General features: G+C 37.0%; 2 protein-coding genes across 5 annotated transcripts in view; one reads left to right on the top strand and one right to left on the bottom strand.

Moving 5' to 3' along the window:
* The window catches only part of LOC106076093 (uncharacterized), a 320,041-nt gene that overhangs the window by 65,875 nt on the left and 229,960 nt on the right, over positions 1-24,206 (bottom strand). The gene's annotated exons all lie outside the window — the stretch shown is intronic.
* LOC106059715 (uncharacterized) overlaps positions 13,372-24,206 on the top strand; it is a 35,170-nt gene continuing 24,335 nt past the window's right edge. The window contains exon 1 of one of the 4 annotated variants that reach the window (XM_056042439.1): positions 13,372-13,472. In XM_056042439.1, the coding sequence (XP_055898414.1) occupies positions 13,453-13,472 (20 nt within the window). In that variant the 5' untranslated portion in view covers positions 13,372-13,452. The remainder of the gene's footprint in view (positions 13,473-24,206) is intronic. The other 3 variants (XM_056042437.1, XM_056042451.1, XM_056042446.1) reach the window with 3 other exon arrangements.

Genomic DNA, 24,206 nt, shown 5'->3' with positions numbered 1-24,206 from the left:
TTTTTAGTGAGCACCTAAATTATAAAGTAAAACTGTGTACAAATTTATTGTAAATCTTGCTTGGGTTTTTAAATTTCGTGACGAGATTAAGCAATTTAAAAAATAGTTAAAAAAACAAAAAGGCGGCCTTATAGAGACTGAGGAAGAAATTAACTGAAATCGACCCAATGTCAGACAGTGTTTTAAAGTTGAACCAAAAATCATGGATAATTATCACCAATCGTTACCAGCATGCTGGAAAACATGTCTTCTTCGCGCATACTATTTCGATATGTAAACTCATCTAAATAACTCTGAAACAATGCACCGCTTGTTCCAAATTGTCTTTTTAACTTGCGTTTAGCACGCATCCACAAGTTCTCAATATTCTGAGTATGAATCTCGGGGTCCAAAGGGTCTACAAAATTTTGTTGGTGTACAATAACTGAATGGGAATAAATCCCTTGACCAATTTGTGGAATATTTGCATACGCTGCCCAGCCATCTGATATGATATGGCTGCCAGGCAATATGTGCTGCCCGATGCATTGTTCTAGTGTTGCTGCTCGGCGGTCTGGAACTTCAACGAGAAAACAGCGTCCACTTTCCCTTTACACTCCACCGAATACCCAGTGACCCTCTCGCCATTGGCCACGGCGATATTTTCTATGATATTTCCGATTCATAGGATAGGTATCCTTTGAAATGTAGATAAATGTGAGAAAACTAATTTTCTAAAATTAAATTTCTTGCTCACATTTCGACCAAAAAAGATTAATTCACTAAGTAGGATTTATATAACAGAGACCTCAAAACAAAAATGCCATCCCCGCATACGTCGCCGCGTTTTGGCCTCTCGCCCATCCTTTGCTATTCAATTCGTCTGACCTACCCCGTCACCAAAGGTCAAGTCGATAAATTTCAGTAACTGGACACGCAAGGATGGACACTTTATTCATTCATCTCACAAGCAACAAAGAGAGGCTCTCTCTATTCCAGAACAACTAGCCAGACCCCTTTGAATCAATGGACAGGTATACCACAGGATCTAACCAAGTGACACCCATACTACATGACACACACATCAATCTTGCTCACAACATGGGAGGGGAGGAATAGGTGGCAGAAAAGGAGAGCATGTACAAAAAGTGGGGTGGTGAAGAGAGTAAGTAGAGAAAGAAAACTAAGTATAAGGGGGGGATAGAAATTAGCTAATGATCAAGAAGGTCAGAGAACTAACTGCTAATTGCTGTCTGTCTTTGCTTGCCCTGAGTTAAGAGGAGGAGGTCGGTTAGGTGTGACCTCGGTGACCTGGTCTTGGTCAAACGAATGTGAAAATGATAGTGGGGGGGAATAAAAAAAAGCCAGTAACGTCTTGTTATTATTAACCTACTCCTCCATAAATTAGTAAATAGGCTTTTGGAACTAATTCGCGGTACGAAAAGTAATTTTAAAATCACAGAAGAAATAGCTGCTATAAGGAGCGTGCATGAGACCCTTTCAAAGAAGTTTCAGACATCATGGATCATGTTTCTACTCTTTGGAAGAATTAGTGTGAGTGACCGCTAATACCGCCAGAAGTATAGCAAACTGTCAGCAAGGGTTATTAGAAAAATTGTCAAGTCAAACGGAACGTCTGTGGCAAGGTGTTAAAAAATGCTCTATCGTGTGCTTAAGTCTCCAACGTGAATTAGTGTCATTTTTACAATGAATTATTCACGGCCCTGAACATCCAACCCCCTTTTTCTATTTTAATAAAAGGGCCATGCTTTAACAATCAACCTAACATACTTTTTAATGTAACATTAGTTCATTTTAATTATTGTAACTTACAATACAATTTCACTGCCCATTCTCTCTTTCTTTCGCTCTCTGGGTCACCATTTTGTTTTAACCTGCGCATCGTTTATTTCTCCCACATAGTCTTTTGACTTAATTTGGAAAAAAAACCGCATTATAATGCGCCCCCAGGATTCGAACCCCAGTCCCAGGTTCGGAAGCCAAGCGCTTTACCTCTCAGCTACCGTACCTCAGCAAAAATAATCTCATATAAAATAAACTAAATTCTTCGGACCGCCCCCTCCTCGAAGGGAAGGGGGAGGGAATGAACTCCAAGAACCCCACTAGCTACGCTCATGTCTCATTCTCCTTTTCCATAACTTGCAAAAAAATATATATATATAATTTTGAAATGTGGTCACCCCGTTCAAGGGTTATGTATAAGATGATGTTGATTATCTGTGGCATCTCTCTTTGATCAAGCAGGTGTGTCTCTTGCCGCAACATTGACAACATTGACAAAATTAGTTGTGTCAGATTTCTTTTACCACCAAATGTTAGTTTCATCTCAGGCAGTGACAGACCAATTCAATCATTAATTTTGCTATCTCCTGTCCGTCTATGTCTACCACACTAGCGATTCCAGAACTTGGGACTGGGGGGAGGGCGATTTTTTCCAAATCCTAACCATAACGCCCAGTAAACCCTAACCATACGCATAAACGTGCTTACAAAACACACACACACACACACACATATATATATATATATATACATATACATACATACATACATACATACATACATGCATATATATATATATATATATATATATATATATTTTGTTTTTTAGGTGGGTTAATGTAATTATTATTCCATGTAGGAAAAAGGTTCTCAAAATTATAAGATACTTTATAATTTAAACACTGTTTCTTGATAATTATTTTAACAACACTACTGTTTCTGATGTAATTAAGCATTTCATAATAAGTTTAGAAATCTGTAAAAAAAAAAAAAAGGAAAATAACTAGCATAGTTTTGCATCAAATAATTGTATAAAGAATTATCTACTTTATAAACATTAGCATAAACATCATTAATTGTATTAGCTAAATTATTATCATTATTTACAATTTTTAAAAAATTTACATCAAAATATGTTTTCAAATACTTTTTACTATCTTTATCTTTTTCTTTATAATAATTATTCCAATTTGGCCCGTTACAGACTAACTGATCATTAATTACATGTCTATCATAACAATGTAACATTTTTTTCTTATGAAAATTTATTGTATATACCATCTCAAAATTCTGTTGAACAGTAGAGCGTCTCACTATTTATATAGAATACATGGAAATTGAAAGTTGAATTTCATGGTAAGAAAACGTCAGGTATTTCTTGGAAATTTTAAGAAGCTTGGAATTGAAAATGTATTGATTTTTTTTTCTTTCTGGAGCCAACCAAACGTAACACGATGCTTCTCTTGATATATGCATTGTATTATAAAAGCCGAGGACAAATGTGGACGGCGAAAAGAAAATCTAAATCGACCACCTGCGGACAATGGTTATGTTTGCCCTGGTTGTGGCAAAATATGTAGGTCTCAGCTGGGGCTGCGCAGCCACGGGAAATACTTCATTCCTCACTAATCTTCGGACTCGAAGACTAGCCTTATTATTGTTATTATTATAAAAGCTATTTAAAAGTTTGTTAGGACAACTACAGAATCTTTTCAAATACCATCAACCTGAAAAATTACAGTTAAAAAACCGAGAAGTATGTTTTTACGATAAGATCTTTTTTCCCATTCTATAACGTTCAATTCTTCTTTTTATCTCTATACCTTACGTCCACGCCTCTCTTTTCCTGCCTTTCTTTAACCCTCTTCTACCCTTTTTTTTCTTTTCTCTTTTTCAAATTAACTTTCTCTCTCTCTTTATCTCTCATTTTTTCCTCCTCCCATTTCTTTTATCTTTCTCTCTCCCTCCAATTTTCTTTGCCATCCTGTCTTTCTAACAACTACTCTTTCCTTCATATCCTAATTTCTTTCTCGCTCTGCCCCCCCCCCCTCTCTCTTTAAATTAATTAAAAATAAATGTCCATGTTCGTATTTATTTAAAAGTCATTAAAAGTAATCTGAAACTACTCATTCTTTACTCTTTATGAATGAGATTATTACCAGAGAAAATCAATCAGGTTTCCGAAGAGGCAGGCTTTCCAAATAGGAAAGGTTAGGACTATTTTCCAAAGGAGGACATGCTAATCCATCAATAATGCCCAGGGATGTACTCGTCTGTTGCCATTACTAAAATGATTTGATACTTGGATGTCGTATGCGAACTTGACTTGCAGATCTATGTTCCTTGGTTCTAACCCTGCCCGTAGACATCTCTTGCCGTGTTGAGGAGGTTTGGCCTAGGATGTAAGTATCTTAAAATTTGAAGGAACATATTAAACATGTCAAAAAATGAACTAAAAAGTCTTTGTAAACCTAAATTTATATATAAATATTGATGTTATTACATGGGCGTAGCCAGCCAAGCGAAAAAAATAAATAATTATATGTATTTATGTGTGTGTGTGTACATAATCTTAATTACATTCTGACCCTTCATTCTTTCGGAAGACGTTTATTGTGCCCTAGAATAGGTTCTTCCTGGAGTTAGTGGGAAAATTGTGGATTCCCCGCTATTTGCCAGCAAGGGGGTCTGGGGGAGCGCTAAGGAGTTCCCCCGGCGAAGGGCAGAGCCCCGCCGCCAAGCACTATTTCTGGTATTGAAAGCCAACAAAATGCATATTCTGAGGTATCTACAATGCATTATCCTGCTATTAAAAAGATTTATTTCAAAAACCTAATGTGTTATTCTTACTTAGAGCCTCCCGCGCCGTTCGGAGCATTTGCCGTCAAGCTGTTTAAATAAAAATCTGTCATTGGTAATGCATGAAGCCTCTTCTCACCTGCTCTGACGACATACATGAATGTGTGGCGCAAAGTTGTTCTAGGATTTCATCGCAATTCTTCTTATGCGTAATTCATTTTGTCAGAGAACATGCCCCGCAAACCTCATGCGACACTCTATCACAATCTTACTAAGGGGTCGTCTCCCATTTCTGCTTAGGATTTCCTTGATTTAGACCCGATCTCTATAACTGACTCCTAAAATCTGTCTTAGCCATTTTGTTGAGCCACATTTAGTGTTTTTCAATTTCGGCAGATGACTATTTACTGCACTTTATTAATGGAACCACTGGTAGAAATGTGTAACCTATCTTGAATACGCTCTTGAAATTAGGCAACTATAGTTTGCTTTAGATTTTATATCGTCAAAATCATCTGTTGGGGGTTTTAAACTAAAAAATCTCTGGAATTGTTTTTTTTTTAATTCAAAACCCCAGTTAGCTACGGCAATAGAATTTAGTAATTTTAGTTTGCTTTAGAATAATATTGAAGATAGAGGTTTTCCACCTCAAAACACTCTGTAGTGGAATTTTAAACTCAAAACCACCTGGAAGGGGTTTTAAACTTTAAAAAAAAGCCATCTCTAGGAGAGGTGTTTATACCAAAAAACCCCAATAGGATTGGCTACGCTCAGATAATTTTAATGTGTAATTTGCTGTTTTTTTTATATATATTGAAGAGGTATTTTTTAGCTTCAAACTCCACTGAAGGGGAGTTTACACTCAAAACCCCCTTAACTACACTCATAAAATTTTGAGTGTATAAGTCGCTTTGTTTTTATTATTAAAGAGGTATTTTTTACCTTCAAACCCCGCTTAAAAGGGGGGGGGGGATAAACACAAAACCCCTTTGGCTATGCTCATAGAATTTTGAGTGTGTAATTTGCTTTTTTTTTTTTATATTGAACAGGGGGGTAATCGTAAATTTAGGATGGGTTATTTAAAATCAAAATCTTCTTTAAATGTGCTCTTTGAATTAGGGGATTGTTGTTTGCATTTTTATTTTGTTTTGTTTTATAGAAGAGGGGGATTTAACTGCAAAAAACCCAGGTAGGGGGTTTTAAACTTGAACCCCACTGGAAGGGGTTTTAAACTCAAAACCCCTTGGTTCTGCTTGGGCAAGTGATGGTTTAGTATTAAAATCTCACCTAAAATAAAACAAAATCAAAGCAAAAAATAAGTCACTAAATTTCGATCCCCCCCCCTGCGGGAGGGGATTTCATTTCGGGGGAGGGGGTGAACCCTAACCCCCCTCCCTGGCTACGCCCATTGTGACAGGTGGGGAAATGTGACGTGTGTTTGGCGCGTTTAATGTCTAGGGGATGATTATTTTTAAAGCTATCACACACCAACCTATCAGCATATGAATCGGGAGCAGACACGCAACGAGACAAAGCAATGAAAGATAGATACAAAAGTTAAAAATGAAGAATATTTATTTACATAAATATACATATAAGAATAAAAAGGGGGAGGGTTTGCATCTATCTCTAAGTGAATACTAGATTTAATCATCACTCGTGCATTTAATAAGAGAGTATGTCACTTTGTCCTCTGACTTAGCTGGTTGTCCGGTTGATGTCGCAGCTGGCTGTGTCCTGGCTTGAGGTTCTGCAGCTGGAGGTGGCGCTCTAGCGGATAGAGGGACGCCGGTGATATAGTTCTTGTGGAGTCTCAATCCCCAAAATCTAATATCTGTAGTGGGCACAGTAGGGCGGGTGGCCGGCTACCGTGGGCACAAGGTTACTGCGGGCAGAGCTGATCTGCCGTGGGCAGCGTAGTTGACAGGATATGTCCAGTGAGTTGCAGAGGGTTGGAGTAGCTATGACGTCTCACACAGATCTGAATCTATAGGGACGTCGCACCTAATAGCTTGACAGGTGGGCTGTCGAATAGGCGGGCAATGCCGATAGCGCCAAGTGGTAGAGTTGAGTAGATCTCAGTAGGCAAGTGCAGTGCTGAATAGCACTAAGCACAGATGCAGGTAAATAGATCGTTGATCCAATGAATAAATAGGCAGGTCAGTGAGCTTAGTGCTGAATAGCACTAAGCACAAAGATAGTAGGTGATTCTGGATATCAAACAAATAGTTGATCCAATAAATAGGCAATAGGCAGACACCTGAGGGAGGCTGCGGATAAATAAAGACAAGTTAGGACATGTCTCTCATACATCTTATCGATGCCCTCGACTGAGGTGCATTCGTCAGATTGGTGAAATTGCTTTAGAGCACAATGAGGAGATGATGACAAATGGGATTTGGAAAATAGATGGCAGATAGTAGCAATATAAAAATGTACATAAAAGGGAAAGTAATAATATAAAAATGTACATAGAAGGGGAAGTAATAATCTCAAATAAACAACACAGGTGGATAGAGAAAGAGAAGGGGGGGGGGGAAATGGGCGGTGGTCAGCGACCCAGACGATTTGTTTACATATGACCGTGGGTCGAGAACAATGGGGCGCGCTTGAATGGAGAGGGTGTCCGTTCAAGCGGCGCAACTCTCATTAGAGTAAAATGAGTAAAGGGGAGATAATTCAATACAGGGGAGATAACTCATATCTCCTTTCTAAGCGCAGTATTAGTGCGATAGTAAAATTATCAAGGCTGTCAACCGAGATAAAGGAAATAAAATAAGGTGTACAAATATATACACGGTTGCATCAATGATCAATTGATCAACGTAGCATTAATAGATTAATGCAATACATAAATAAAGACATAGGACATGTTTATGTTTTCTACTTACGCCAGTGAGAAATACACAATGCACTAATTAAATATAAATGAGCTAAGCAAAATACACATGATAATTTCCAATGGAAATAGCACAAAAGTAATTAAGATGGGACTTGTGATTAAGTTCGGCTTACCACCAGGTATTCCTCTAGGAGGGAGAATAAATGAAGTAGTCCAGACTCGTTGGTAGCGATAGAGGAGTGAAAGGGTCTGGCTTGATTTAATCTACCTTATATACAAAGGCCTGGAAAGTGTGGGCGGAAACCGGAAATATCCTAGGCTTAGAATTATCTTACACGTGGGTGAAGTCCAACAAGAGATGGGATTCGCACATTGGGAGGTCAATGGGCGTGTTTGTTTTCGTGGTCTCCTAGATCAAAGAGAGGCATAGGAGAACGGGGGGGGGGGAGTGACTTGCATTCCACACAAGGTGGTGTCCACTGCGACTGTCAGACATCCTGCCGATAAGATCAAAGAGTCTGCATGTATCTTTGCCCCGGTCAAGGGAAGATAAATGAAAGGACGCGCCTTAACTATCTCCAACGTGGTCAACTAAGTCTAGCCTGGAGCGGAAAAGGTGTGGCGGGTGAATAATTTAGGGGTAGGATGGGGAAATAATTAAAATAAAATAAATAAATAATGAAAAATAATAATTAATGCTGTGATAATTTAGAGTGACTCTGACAGAGTTTTTGACTTGTCACAAAGTCCAATCCTCTCTTTAAAAAGCCGGCCGCATACGTGGCATGGGTAGGCTAGGTCAGTTGCAGATAGACCTGCTTCTTCTCTCAGCTTTTTGTTGTTTTGGTGCTCTTTCAAGCTGATCACTCTTCTTGCTTCATATCTTGTGACTCCGACACTCATAGCTTCACGCCATGAGGAGCGATCGAGAGCTAGTGCTTCCCAGCCGCGAATGTCGAGAGAGTGAGGCTGAAGCAGCGCTAATCTCCCTCACTTTAATAAATTTTCATCGCGCAAGCCAAATTCTCAATAATAATAATACATAGGTAATGTTCATTAGTCAGGGTGAATCGTAATAATGACCATTACATGCATAAATAGGATGAGGAAGAAAGAGGAGATCAATGAGTGATGCTCGCCCATGATTTAACATGAATATACACAGTTGGGAAAAATGGGGTGGTATTTTACAGAGGGCTGACCACAGGGGCGTAGCTATGGTATTTGATGCCTTGTGCGGCAGTTCCTCATGATGCCATCCAAAAAAAAGTTTTAAAACATCGAAAAGTTTCTAATTTCCAAATACAGTGCATTCATTATTTAAGTATTGCTATTTAGCAAAAAATCGATTTTACAAAAAAAGATAATACAGGTGAATCTCAAGTGCTTTCTCGCCAGCAAAAATAGATAATTTTATCGAAATTCGTTTTTTCCACTGTCTTGTTCAACAGAAATTGCCAAATTAGTTAGTAGTAAATTCGTCATCGTTGATTGTAAGTATTTCTTCATACAATTAAGTTTGGAAAAACTTCGCTTACATGTAGCCATGCTTATCACAATAGTAAAAACTTATGCAAATCAAGATGGCAATATTTGGGGACTGACATTTTTTAAAATAAAACTCAAAAGCTCAATACATACTTGTTTTGGAAGTTCGGAAACTTCTGTAGAAACTGCGACAGTTACCTGAAGCCCTCAGAGAAAATTTGTTTATGTCTATTGTCTATGTCACTGGGAGAACCATCGAGGTTAATTTCCATCATAGGATTCAATAAAGGCGACTAAAAGTCATATTTATCATTAAATTTTTCTTATGGAAACATTATTTCCATCAGTAGCTCTTTCTTATATTTTTATAGAAAATAAATCAATCTTCATTTTTTTTTTGCCTGGCAATTTTTTATTGTAGCCATTACGTCATTGAGGCTCTGCATAACAGTGTATCATATAATTTCGATCTACATTTTAGAAGTGTACTGTGGAAAATCATCGAGAAATATTTGCTTTTAAAAATTTATGTATGATTTTTTTTTGGATATCACAATAAATTCGTTTGTATTTTGTTGGGACTTGTACGTTTTCGGTCTTACAGGAATGAATTCTACTTGGTTAGCATTTTCACTCCAGGATATTTCTTTGATTTTGTACTGCCAATTCATCAACTCATTCGCGAATTAAAATGAATTCTGCTTAAGGAGAAAATGCGTGACGTCCATGACTCTGTGCCGATATTCTCTTTACATTTTCCCCTCCTGCTTATTTCAATCTTGAATCTTGCTGTAATTATTGTTGCCTAGTCACAGACAAAAAATCAAGTTTCATTTTAGCAATTGATGTTTGTCTCAGAGACTAAAACCGCTTAATTACGGCTTGGCCACCTTACAAGAAGGATTGAGTTCGAAATCTGACTCTCGCAGAGTTGTGTTTGCCATAACATATAAGATAAGATAAGACATGCATAAATAGTATGAAGATGGAAAGAGAAATCAATCAGTGATGCTCTCCCATGATTTAACATGAATATACATAATTTGAACGAAGTCTCCAAACTAGAGTAAAAGAAATGAGCATGCTTTACAAAGCAATATATTTCGGCCAACATGGCCGATAATACAAAATATGCAGAGATACTAATAACCATACACGGGATTCCTTACAAAGGAATTTAAAAAAATATATACTTGGTAAAATGACATGGATGAAATTATGAGTACATTAAATACTTTAAAGTGTAAAGAAACAAATGTGAAATTAATTACCTGCCAAGGAATAAAATATTCAGTGACATGCACGTTACTGTACGGCAGTGAGTCGTGGACTACCTACACAAAACAAGAGAGGAAACTAAACTCACTCCACTTACGCTGCCTTCGAAGAATCTTTAAAATAACATTAAAAAAGAGAGAGAGTGTGCATTACTGAAATCCTCCCAAATCGTCCTTTCCCAGCATGTTTACAATCCTCAGGCAACGCCGCCTGTGTTAAATTGGAAATGTTCTACGGATAGGGGACAATCGCATCACAAAAAATCATCCTATAAGGTCTGTAATATACTAAATCAACTCATAACGTTAGAAACAAGACTTTATTTCAATAAAACACGACTGACACACACAATAACACAGTACAGACTGGGCACAATTCACAGACTACGATAATGCGAACACGATTACAAATACTAGCACGATTACAAGCACGGGTAACACACAAGTTCATTTAACGATCAATCCATTCACCCCTCCTTTATTTCTTTCTGGGTCTTAGATTGTAACCATGCGTAGGGAAGGATCCGGAGGTGTCTCTGGCGTAGACTTTTCTCCTTGCAAGTCGTAATTGTCCTGTACGGGACTCGAGTCAATATTGGCCTCTGGCATTGGGTGGCTCCCCTGTGAGTCACCGATGACTTCTGGCTGGTTGTACATCATTGGGGTGGGACTCTGTGAATTACTGATAGTTTCAGGCACGTAGCGACTCCCTGGTGAGAGATCCAGAGAGTCACCGACCTCTTGAGGCAGAATACAGTTCTCTGGTTCGAAAAAGTCGTTGCGTGGAACTTTCCTTCGGCGCCAGGTGGCTAAGCGACACAAGTCTAGTGACACCTGGATGACACAGGTATTCATGGTACGTCTTTAGGCTACTGTGTTTTGTCATTGTTGCACAGTGCCCTTTAGACAAGGTGTCTGCTGCTGTGTTTGCGTTCCCAGGTCTATACTGTACATCAAACTTAAAGCCTGCCAGTTCCAGGGGTGAATCTCGAAGAGCTTGAAATCTATCAGGATCAGGTTTCAAATGTCCTTTGGATATTTCATATCCAAGCAGCTTTACCTTATTAGTCGCGATTAGACTTTTACTTTCGTTGTAGGTTATTCCGTATTCTTGAGCTACCTTCTAAAAGCGCAACAGATTTTTGTTGTGAGATTCTACATCTTTACCACATATCGTTGCATTGTCGACATAGGCAAACGTGTCGGACAACTTTTCTTTTTCTATAATAGTGTCTAAGGTTTTCTAGAAGCAAGCTACACCATTAGTGACGCCAAAGGGTATTCTGCAAAACTGGTAGAGTTTCCTGCAAGCTTCGAAAGCTGTGTATTTCTTTTCGCTCTGTTGGATAGGTATTTGGTGATAAGCACTCTCCAGATCCAATGTGCTAAAGATTTCATACATGGAAATTTTCTCCACCATTTCATCCACTCTTGGCATAGGGCATAGGGTAAGCGTCCAGGTAAGTAAATCTATTTCTAGTTTGGCTATAATCGACGACCATTCGCTTTTTGTGCCGCTCATTGGTCGTGACAAGGACTTGAGCTCTCCAAGGTGATTTGGAAGGTTCAATGATACCGTTTCGTATCAATTTCTCAACTTCAGCTTTAATAAATTGTGTGTCTTGGAAGGAGTGACGGCGAGATTTAGTAGCAATAGGTCTGCAATCAGGGGATAAATTTGCAAACAATTGTGGTGCCTCTACCTTAACATCATTGAGCGAGCAAACATGAAATGCAGGTCGACCACCGTTGAATGGAATTATCAGTTCTTTGTGTAATGCGAGGAAATCCAACCCAAGCACTACATCAGTGCAAAGTTCATCTAGTAACGAAAGTTTGAATTGATTGTAAACTTCCCCTTTGTAATTTAGCGATGCAAACATGTGGCCTTTCGTGACGCTTGACAGTTAAGATGACGCCATAGAAATGTTGTGCTTTGAACGTGTCGCTGACCATACTCTCTTGGTATGTTTGAAGAAATGTAGCTTTCCCCGCTACCTGTATCAATTAGGGCTTTTAGGTTCACGCCATTTACAGAGATGTGTACTGTTGATTTAGTTAAACCAGGTACAGACGTAGTAGCAATTAGTGATGCTATATGTGCAGAGTCCTTAATGCAGCTACAATCTTTACAAGATTGTCTTTTTAATCTCGTAGCTAGGAGATATTTTGACTTTTGTTTTGGTTATAGGTGTGTTGCGGGACCTGCAAACCTTCGAAAAATGTCCATTTTTCCCGCAACAATGACACATGCAGTCTTTGGCAGGGCATTTCGCTCTGAGATGCCGACTACCTCCGCAAAAGAAACATTTAGTACTCACTGTTGCGATTGTTTCTGAGTCCACCATTTTTTCGGTTGAGATTGCCGATGACGAAAGAGATGACTCTATCAAATGAGAAGGAGCACTAAACGAACTGGGCCATGTCGGGTATCTTGGCAATATCTAAAGCCATTTTCAAGTCACGGGATCTTTTCTCAAGTAGCCGCTGTCTAATTACACTTGAACGCATGCCGCTAACGAAGGCATCGCGAATGGCGTCCTCTTCATTTTTGTCAGCACTGACAGCTCGGAACTGACAATTTCTGGCCATCACTCTCAGCTTGTGTACAAATTGATCAAGACTTTGATCGACTTCTTGTTAGCAAGCAGCAAGCAAATGTCTGGCCAATGTTTCATTAGGGGCCTTCACAAATAAATTCTCAAGAATAGATTTTGCTTATGAGTATTTAGAACAGGTAGAAATATACTGATATAAGGATGGAGACACAAAGTTGCATAGCAGGTCAAACTGTTCGCTTTCACTAGCCCCTACTTTTGTTGCGAATCTGTCAAAACAAGAAAGCAATGTTTCAATGTAACTGAAGCATTAGTTGAACTAGGATCAGCATCCTGTCTATTGGGACGCAAAAACTTTTCCATTTAAGAATGGTTATATTGAAATAAATTGTAATATACTAAATCAACTCATAACCTTAGAAACAAGGCTTTATTTCAATAAAACACGACTGATACACACAATAACACAGTTAAGACTGGTCACGATTCACAGACTACGATAATGCGAACACGATTACAAATACTAGCACGATTACAAGCACGGGTAACACACAAATTCATTAATCGATCACTCCAAGGTCAATTCCGGTGTAGCTCATGAAATCCTGGTCGCCCTAACCTCCGTTACGTGGATGTGATAAAACGGGATAAAAAATCAATGAACATTCGATACTGACCGTTGGGAAGACATATACTTAAACCACGGATGGATCCGGGAAGGAAGCGGTAAGGGCGATCGCACAATTTGAAAATGTTATGTTATGTTAATAATATATACTAATTATTAATAATATATAATATTTATTTATATTTAAACCAGAGCAGGTCCTACAGATTCCGGGGCCCTATGCGAAACAGATTGCGCGGGCCAATTCTGGGTTGTGATAAGGATAAGTGAAAATTAAGATATTGTATTAGAAAATAAATTCGTCTTTACATTTTTTTCATACTTTAATAAGTACAAAATCACTGTCAAATTAACGTTACGAGCCATCTACAGTAGATGATAGTTTTCCAACAAAGCTGATAAACATTTAGATCGGCAGTTTAGATTTACTATCGACTAGCAAAATATCGCTTTTGTCTTTCTTTTAAGAGGTCGAGATAGATTTAGATCTATATTTGTGTGCCAAGAACTAACCATAACGACCAGTAAACCCTAACCCTATGACGTTTTCTTCCCTAACAGGGGAGTTAAGTCATCTGTCATAACCACGAAATCGTCACGATATCTCTTGTTGGTCCTAAGATTTTGTACGAGTTGTACCTTTCCAATAAGTATAAGTGTACTACCATCATACACACGTAACTTGCTTTGAGTGGGACAGATTTGTGCAGATTTGATAAGTATCTTAGGGAAAACATTAACTTTGGCTCCTGAGTCAATCTGACACACAATCTTCTCACCGGGAATGATCTTATTGTTTGGTCCACCTTGTACAGAAAGCACAGCCTCATCATTAGAAGATAATGAATAACAGTCATCGCTGTCCTCCTGTACACATTGCAGTTTACATTAAATGCCGATATCATTTTTTTGGTTACAGATATAACAGATTTTACCCCATGCAGGACACAGCTCCTTTTTAAATGGGTGATTTTGTCCACAAAATTTATATTTGCGCTGTTTATGAGCAGATTTTTTTGTAGAATACTTTTACGAGAAGAAACAGCGAACGCCTCATCCTGAGGTGGTGATGCATCAGATGTACCTGTCTCTAGTACCTTTAGTTGCAAGTCAGCAGCTTCATTTGCCTTGCAGATTTCTATACAAGTCTTGAGTGTTAGTTTATGTTCTTGTAAGAGTTCTTTCTTTGTCCTGGTTGTTCTGTAGTCACAGATTAATAATAAATTACTGTAGACGTTACTATTTAATAATGATAATAACGAGACTGTTTTGATCAAGGTAGACATATATAACTCACTTTTTATTTCCCTCCGATTCTTTGCTTTCGCATAAAACATAAACAACAAACAATGACGTAATATCTTCTAATATTAACACATCCTTCCTTTCGAAGCTATCATCACATCCTTCCTTTTAAAGTTCTTAATACTTATATTTACAAGGAATTTTGACAACTCGACCACTTCTGGTTGTCTTGACCGGCACAGCAAGTTCTCTAGATGTTGGTTTATAATTGTCTGTTTCTTTTGTTCTAACAGTTTGCTGATCATTGTCTTCGTCGGTGTCATAGTACCCAGAGATGTCTTCTTCGTAGCTCTTGTTTAAAAACCGTTGATTTCGTCTGTATGTTTTCCCATCATTTGTCTTTATGATGTAAGATCTGGGTGATGGATGTTTCTTAATGACGACTGCTTTCTGCCATGTTTGTCCTAGACGAACTCTCACCTTCTCCCCGACAGAGTAGTCTTTAGGTAACCTTGCTTTTGCATCGTACCTCACTTTGCTTTTCCTCTGTCGTTCGTTGAGTAATGTCTCTGCATTTTCAGCTACCGATGGTTTCAATAGTTTGGGATCAGTTGGAATGATGTCCCTGAGTCTTCTACTCATCAGCAGTTGTGATGGCGAATAAAGCAGTCCGCTTATCGGAGTATTTCTATACTCGAGCATAGCGAGATATGGATCTTTCCCACTTTTGTATGCTTTGTTGAATATCTGCTTTACGATACCAACATACACCTCACTTTGTCCATTTGATTGAGGGTATCTGGGACTTGATGTTGTTATCTTGAAGCCCCATTCAGAAGCAAACTCTCTATATTGATAGCTATTGAATGGCATATTGTCGCTCACTATTTCTTCTGGTATGCCATGTCTAGCAAAAATACCTTTCATTGCCCTGATAACACATTCTGCTGTTTTGTTCTCTAGTCGTTTTATTTCAGGATATTTGGAGAAATAGTCCACAACTAGCAAATAGTCATTGTTTCGCCATTCAAACAAATCTGTCGCAACCTTTTTCCATGGTCTGTCTGGTACAGCATGAGGTAACAATTTTTCCTTCACATTATTTCTTTTGAACGTTGCACATGTTGCGCATTTCATTATTGTCGAAAAAATATCGTTATACAATCCTGGCCAAAACACACTCTGTTTTGCCTTGGATCTGGTTTTTTCAAGACCAAAATGACCTATGTGCAACTTGTCGAGAATTTCATTTCTCATACTTGAAGGAATTATAATTCTGTTCTCATAAAACAATATTCCATTCTCTTCATGAATACTGTCTTTAAATGACCAATACACTTTCACTGTTTCATGAACTTGAGTTTTTATCTTTGGCCAACCTTCTCTGACATAATTCATTACAAGTTTTAATTTAGCATCAGATTCAGTTTTCCTTCTAATTTCAATAATCTTCTGATCACTTCCCGGAAACTGTGCTGTTGCGCTATGAATTCTCATAACCATGTCATCATTTGAATATGATTGTTCTTGACCATTGATACGCACGCGATAACGTATCAGCTATTTGCATTTTCGGACCTGGAGTGTAAGTTACTGTTAATTGATATCTCAACAGTCTTAACATCATCAACTGAAGTCTTGGTGAAATCTTATGTAAAGGCTTAGTCACAATAGTTTGCAAAGGTTTGTGATCTGATTGTACAGTCACAGTTCTTCCAAAAATATAATGGTGAAAATGTTCAGCTGCAAACACTATAGCTAACATTTCCTTTTCTATTTGTGCATATCTGCACTCTGTTTCTGTCAATGATCTTGACGTATACGCAACTGGTTTGTCTTCTTGCATTAAACATGCTCCCAACCCTTTAGAAGAAGCGTGACACTGAATAGTAACTGGCTTTTCAGGGTTAAACAATTGCAGAACTGGAGCTTCACTAAGTGTTCTCTTTATTAGTTGGAAAGCATTTTCTTGCTCTGCATTCCACTGCCACAATACATCTTTCTTTAGCAATTCACGCAATGGACTGGTAATTGTTGACATGTTTGGAATGAAACTTGACAGAAAGTTCAACATCCCTAGCAGTCTTTGAATTCCTGTTCGATCTGTTGGTGCTGGCATCTCCATTATTGCTTTGATTTTAGCTGGATCTGGACGAATACCATCTGCTCCAATTTGTCTTCCGAGATAATTAACACCAGAAAGTCTATATTGTATCTTGTTCTTGTTGAACTTTACATTGTTCTTTCTAGCTCTCTCCAGAACATTTTCCAAAATTTGATCATGTTCTTTTTCATCTTTTGCTGCAATCAGCATGTCATCTGACATGATATGTACACCTGGGATGTCTCCAAATACTTGATAAGCACGTTTCTGTAATACTTCACTAGCTGAGGATATACCAAAAGGCATTCTCAAGAATCTGTATCTTCCAAACGGAGTATTGAATGTACATAAATAAGAGCTTGGTTCATTCAACTCAACTTGCCAATATGCATCCTTTTGATCAAGTATACTAAACACTTTTGCTGCTCCCAGTGAACTATTGATTTGATAAAATGTTGGTATAGTAAAATGTTCTCTCATTATATATTTGTTCAGTTCTCGGGGATCTAAACACAAGCTCAAAGGATTATCTTTCTTCTTTGCTATAACCAAGTTATGAACCCATTCTGTTGGTTCATCAACTTCTGTGATCACTCCATCTTGTTGCATTTGTGTGAGTTTTCTTTTCAATTATTCATAGAGTGATGGTGCAACTCTGCGCGCAAATTAAATAACTGGTTTTGCATCTGACGTCAGTTTAATTTGATACTTCATTTTGTATGTACCGAGTCCTTCGAATACTTGCTTATATTTTTTCATCAACACTCGTGGAACTTCATTTTGTTGCTTGACATCGTGTACTTTGACATTTCTCTTTGCCTCAATTAGTTTTAAAGCAATAGATGTCTTCAGACCTAGTATAGGATTTATACTTTTCTTGATCACGTACAGATCATCTTTAACTTCTACATCGCCGGCTTTAAATGTGACCGTTGCAACTCCCTTCAGTTCTAATGCTTCATCCCCCAATGCTCGTAGGGTAGTATTTGAATTCTTTAACTGAGTATCAGTTTCTAAATTGTTCCACGTTGACTCTGATATCACATTAGCTTGTGCTCCTGTGTCAATCTTCATTTTGACTATTTTTCCCATAATATTGACATCAACCATCCAAACTTTGACATTGTTGTCAGTACCAATTGCCTCAAACCACAACTCATTTACTTGGCTTGACTGACTTTCATCGTCTAGTAAATCAACAGCCTTGAAGTGTTTCGAACGACATTTTACAGCGAAATGATTTCTTTTTTTACATTTTCGGCATGTCTGTCCGAATGCTGGGCAATTGTATTTTCTGTGAGATCCACCACAAGATCTGCAATCTCTAATGAAACTTGTGACATGATTCTTTGCCATATTTTCCTGTGAGGTTTTGACTGGCTTTCTATCTTCTGTCTTATTAGCAGCATCCACATGTAGTCCTTTCATATCTATCATTTGGTTCTGGGTATGCTCGTCAGCAGGAATTATGCTTGCTACTTTCTCTAAAGTTAAGTCTACATCTCTCAGAAGTCTCTCTCTCACTCGATCCGAATGTATGCCACATACCAATCGATCTCTGATGAGTTCTTGCTTTCTTTTGCCAAATTCTTTAACTCAGTATAATACTGTTCAAACGTTTCTCCGTCTTTCTGCTTTCTTGAAAAGAATTTAAATCTGTCATACACAGTGTTGGACTTAGGCAAAAAATGATTCTGAAACCTTTCAATTACTTTGTCTACAGTCTCATCTTCACATACTTGAAAAGTATTGTAGATGTCTCGAGCGGGTTCACCGATCAGGTGTAACAATAAAGCTTTCTTCACTGGCTCGGGATTCGTATTTTTTTCAGTGGCAACCATAAACAGTTCAAAACTTTGTCTCCATTTTTTCCATCTTTCAGATAGATTACCGTCTATTGACAACGGTTTAGGAGGATCGAATAATTCCATTATTCGTACAGATTCTAGATTCTATGTCTAGATCTAGATCTAACAACATGAACTAACGACACCACAAATAAAATGTACTTTTAGCAATTTTGAATTTAGAAACCACTAGATCTAGAGATCTATTACCAGCACTTTAAAGCAATGTGACACTAGATTTGACACCTAATCTAACACCAGATCTGACACAAGATATGAAACCAAATCTGACACCATGTTCTGTTGTCACAGATTAATAATAAATTACTGTAGACGTTACTATTTAATAATGATAATAACGAGACTGTTTTGATCAAGGTAGACATATATAACTCACTTTTTATTTCCCTCCGATTCTTTGCTTTCGCATAAAACATAAACAACAAACAATGACGTAATATCTTCTAATATTAACACACTGGTGTCTTTGATACCAACTAACATTCGGTCTCTTATTAATGACTCTTCCATATGATTGCCAAAATTGCAGGTTTTATTCAGTGTGCGTAGAGCTAGTAAGTAATCCTCAACAGTTTCTTGCGGCTTCTGATGTCTGTTATTAAAAACTTATCTTTCATAGGTTTCATTCTTTAGACCTATGAAATGCTCATCAAATGCACATATTATTACTTGAACATTGTGCTTTGGTTTAAAAGTGATACTTGTATACTGCCAACGCCTCTGGGCCGATAGTGTGCAAGAACAGTGCTTTGGCATACTCTTAAATCTATATCGTTTATTCTCTCTATAATGCAATAGTGCAACCACATTTGCTTGAAAAGCTTCCATTCCTCACACCCTTTCTTCACACTTTAAGGAGGTGGAGGGTTAATTATTGGTTTAAAATGATTACTTTTACTTTGACTTACAATATCTATTTTAGACTTTTTAGAGAGCTGCCACCATATTATATTATCAATTAGGATGTAAAAACAACACTGCTGTTTAAGTAACAAGTCCATTTTGTTGACATGACAAGGAAGTAAAAAAAAACTAACAGGAGACTTGAATACACACTAATAACATACTTGAAACAAACGTGTGAGCACGTGAACATCATATTGAAAAGATAATTGTTTGTGAGCGTCTAAAAATATCTATTTACTCTTAGCAAAATACGGCAAACACAACAGGCAAAATATTGATTTTACTAGCCGTTGTAATTTTAAATACTGTTTTACACAAACCTACATCTGATATTATTAAAAGAATTTCTTTAAGCAACAATACAGTTCAAGGGCACAATGATGGCATGAGTTAAAAAATTAAAAGCTTCTTATGTAATTCTTTACAAACAACATAGATACAGTTTGGGATCAGCAGCGTTGCAAGCTCTGACAGGGTATAGCGCTGTGTGCTGCAAACTGCCTAAGGGTAGCCAACTCCTTATTTTTCCTCAGGGTTGACCCAGAAACCTTTCCCATGTTTGGGTATAACTGCAAGGCATCAGAGTTTTGAATTCAGTTTTCTTCTGCTAGCTGGGTAGCAAGCGAAGGCTAATAAGCCCTTCCTGCTCGAAGATTACTGGTTTAGTTACTCGCCTTCATCCCTTCTCCTGTCTCGGAGTCAATATTTGAGCTACACGTGAAGATCAAGAAATACACCAGAAACTCTTTGCAAAAACTTTGCAATGATACTTAAGGCAAATTAATTAAGTAATTAAATAATATTTAAAGTTTGAAGGACTACATTATTTTATTAATCTATTTACATATAGTCCTAGCCTAAAGCTACTTAAAGTAGTATTCAATTCCTAGCCCTTATTTATAATCATATTACATATGCATAGCATAAAAATCTAATAACACTTATATACTTGATGCTAGATATAGTAATTATAGAATGCCTCCTTACCTACGTCATCACTCGTTATGGGCTAGGGTTAAACGTTTAGGTTGATGCGTCACTGGTGGTGCACGTGTGTGAAACCATTGTCTGGCTGTGTAGTGTAGATAGAAATGTTTCTTTTGAAACACGTACATCTAAATATGATTTAGTGTATAAGATTTAAACTTTTCTACACATTCATCATGGATTAAAATTCTAGATCTACAATGATAAACAGATGGTGTCTCGTTTTGTAAAGGAAATTACAATGAAGAGACAAAACCACATAGATCTAGATCCATGATTTTTTATTCCCCCAAAAATAATGGTTTAGAAAGAAAAATGGCCAGCGGTAATACCTAAAAAGGATTACCTACCAAAGTAATACTCTAAAGTAAGTGAATCAAAGGTGTCGTCTAAACCCCCCCCCCCATTCTACGTTCATGTAATTCGGTAACTGTAGTTTTCTTAAGCTTTTTATTGAAAAGACACATTTTTCCTTTAAATTTTTTGAAGGGGGCTTTAAACTCAATACCCCTGGAGGGGGAGTGTATACTCAGAACCCCTCATTGCTACGCTCATGGAATTTGGTGACTGCAATTCGCTTTAGTCATTTATCGAAAAGGGGGTTATAACTTTCAAACCCCTGGAAAGGGTTTTTAAACTCAAAACACTTCGTGGTACCGCTCTTGGAATTTGGTGATTTGATTATTTTTAAATTTAATTGTAGAAGGCAGTGGTGTCACTACGGGGGTGCGGGGTTGCTGTCCGCACCGGGTGACACCTGTTAGGGGGGGGGGGGTGACACCCAAGTTAAAAAAAAACTCACTTTGTAAATCACTGAAAATAAAAAAAAATAACAACAGTGGCCAAATATTGGAACATGTTATTCACAATTAATAAATAGATATGTATACTTTTTTTTCATTTCGACTAAACATATTTTAATTGTTTAATGAAATTCTATCAAAAGTTGTAAAATCCTATATCATACTTTTTAGGATCAAGAAAAACGTGAAACCTGACTTTCAAATGTTTACCAGCTGTATATATGTATATGAACACTGCTTTGATTAAAAAAAATGTTTTAATCGAATCTATTGAATTTGTAGCTAGCACGTAATATCAGGATGCCAACCAATAGTCACTGTTTAACAAATGAAGACATTCTTCAGGCATAAAATATCATTGAAATCTCACATAAATTTTGTAGAATTGGAAAGTAAACAAGTGGCCATTGAGATTTCTGAAGTTTATGATGTAATTTCATTTTTCTGTAAAAGAAGCTCTAGCCAAGATGAAGGAATTATTACAATGTGTCATTCGAATGATATACTTGAATAGTGTAGGGGATTTTTCTTCTTGACAAGTGCCGATAATGGTTCTGATGCTTCCTAGTGGGGACGATTTAGACCCTAATATGAAAAAAAAAACTGTATTCTTTTGTTGTCGACTATTTTCAACTAATTGTATAAAAATAAAATAGAAATGTGTAACTTAATTTAATGTGTGGTTGAAATTAAGTCCAATACTGGAATATTAAAAGACGTATGAAGAATTCATCTGGATTGGAGAGTTTTAAAACAAGGACATCCGTCTACAAACACAATTGACAAGGAAGTCGTTGATATGATTGATGTAAAGAAGAAAAACACTGGAAGGAGATATTACACGGACTGTTTCTATACAAGCAGAATATTTGACATTTTTTGACCATATTAAAGAGTTTATTGAATAAGGAATCTCCATGAGATGATGGAAATCTTATATTGATAAAACCAATAGCTGAAAGTACATCTGTAATGTTAAAAAGTTTATAAATGTTTTAGCAAACGACGCAAAGGATATTAGAGTCAGAATGACTGCAAGCACCTTTGTATTTTGTTTGACAACACGCTTGACATAGCACACCTAACATAGCACACAGTGATCAGATTCAGAAGTTATACGATTTAAAGGGACACCAAAAAAAAGGTGATGAGATCAACTTAATATCATAAAATGTCTAGAAAAGGTTGAGCTTGAATTTATATATGGAGCTCAAAGATATGGATATGCAGCTTCATTGACTGGAACCATGGAGGAGTACAGGAAATGTATTATGAACCAACAGAATAGCTATTTAATAAATGTGTATAACATTCAATAAATCTATGTGGTTAACATTCTTTTTCAGAAATTAGATGCCTAGCATTATTTGACACGATTGCAATATTTTTTTTTGTTCTGAAATTATTGCCGCTAGAGGCGCAGTTATAATCTTTTATTTTTACCTATCTTTACTCTTTTTTTTTGGGGGGGGGGGAGGACATGTACAAGAAGGCCAAAGATAGACAAGAGTAGGCCTATCTTTAAACTATTGACAATGTGGTGACTAATTAAACCTTTTCTTTAAGAAAGGGCTAACATTATAGCGTTAAGTGTTATAAAAACAAGAAATGCATTGTGATTCAGAAAAAAACAATAAAAACAAGAAGAAAATGTCAGTCGAACGATCACTAGATGCCGAACTCACTATTTAAGAAGAGAACAAGAGGTTCATTCTTATGTGCATTGATCTTTTTTTTTTAACTCTGAGCTTCAACTCCTACTGAAAGCAATCATTGACGTAGCAGAGAAATATGGAGCAATCCAAACGAAACATTTTTTAGTTCAACAACTGACAAAGTTTTGTAGATGATTGTAGATGTCAGTTTCAAAATATTGGCGTAAATGATGAAGTTTTAAAAGGCAACATTGAAACAGGATTACCATGACTGAGAAGGGATCTAAAGGCAACAAAAGTTATTCTTGAAGTAAAAAAAAATGTCATTGCGTGATTCATATGCTACTAAGAATATATATCTCTAAATCATTTAACAAAGCTTCAACCGGTTCTTACCATCTGCTGATGTGAAAAAGGATTTTAAAATTATAATAAATAACTTTTTGAGACAAAGGAACTAACGACACTTTCACAAAGTGGAATTTTAATAAAAAAAATGAGATCGTTACAGACATCAACTTCAGGTTAATGATATTTTTTCAAATTTGATTTCCATGAAAATAAAACAGTGTAATTTACTTATGGTTGCATTGTTGCAAAATTGGATTATAGATTAATGGCAATGTCTTCGAGTCCAAAGATTAAGGATGCGTGCAGAGTTTCACATGACTACGTAAACCCAGTGAAATGTAGATAAATTGTAATAAACAACTGAATTTTAAAATTTAATAGACACTCATTTTATAGTTTTTTGTTGAACAATCAAATATTGTAGGTAATAATAAACTATATGCATTACAGTGCAATAAACCAACGAAAAAAAAAGGATCTCTTAAATGGGGGGGGGGGGGTGACACCCTGAGCTGACCTCACCGGGTGACACCAACCCTAGTGACGCCACTGGTAGAAGGGGTTTATCTTATATGTTACGTTACGTTATACGTACGTTACTTCAAAAATAAAGTTGATTACGTCCTACGCGTCATGCATTTAGTCAAGCATATTTATCAATGACCTAAACTCCACCAAGTCACTGGTTTTCCTGGCTAGCTCAGGCAACTCATTCCATGCTCTAATAGTGCTAGGGAAGAAGGAGCTTTTGTACGAATTTGTCCTAGCAAATGGAATGGTGGTTCTTTCTTTGTGTCTTTCTGAGTATTTTATTAAATTTTTATTTTGTATTTGAAGATTATGGTTCAGTGTTTTATGTATAATTGCAACTTTACTTTTGAGTCTTCTGTCCTGAAGGCTTTCTAAATTTAGT

This window comes from Biomphalaria glabrata, chromosome 9, assembly GCF_947242115.1.
Source record: "Biomphalaria glabrata chromosome 9, xgBioGlab47.1, whole genome shotgun sequence".
NCBI classification, from domain to species: Eukaryota; Metazoa; Mollusca; class Gastropoda; family Planorbidae; genus Biomphalaria; species Biomphalaria glabrata.
The sequence above is the reverse complement of the archived record's forward strand: the minus strand, read 5'-3'. Positions and strand labels throughout refer to the sequence as shown.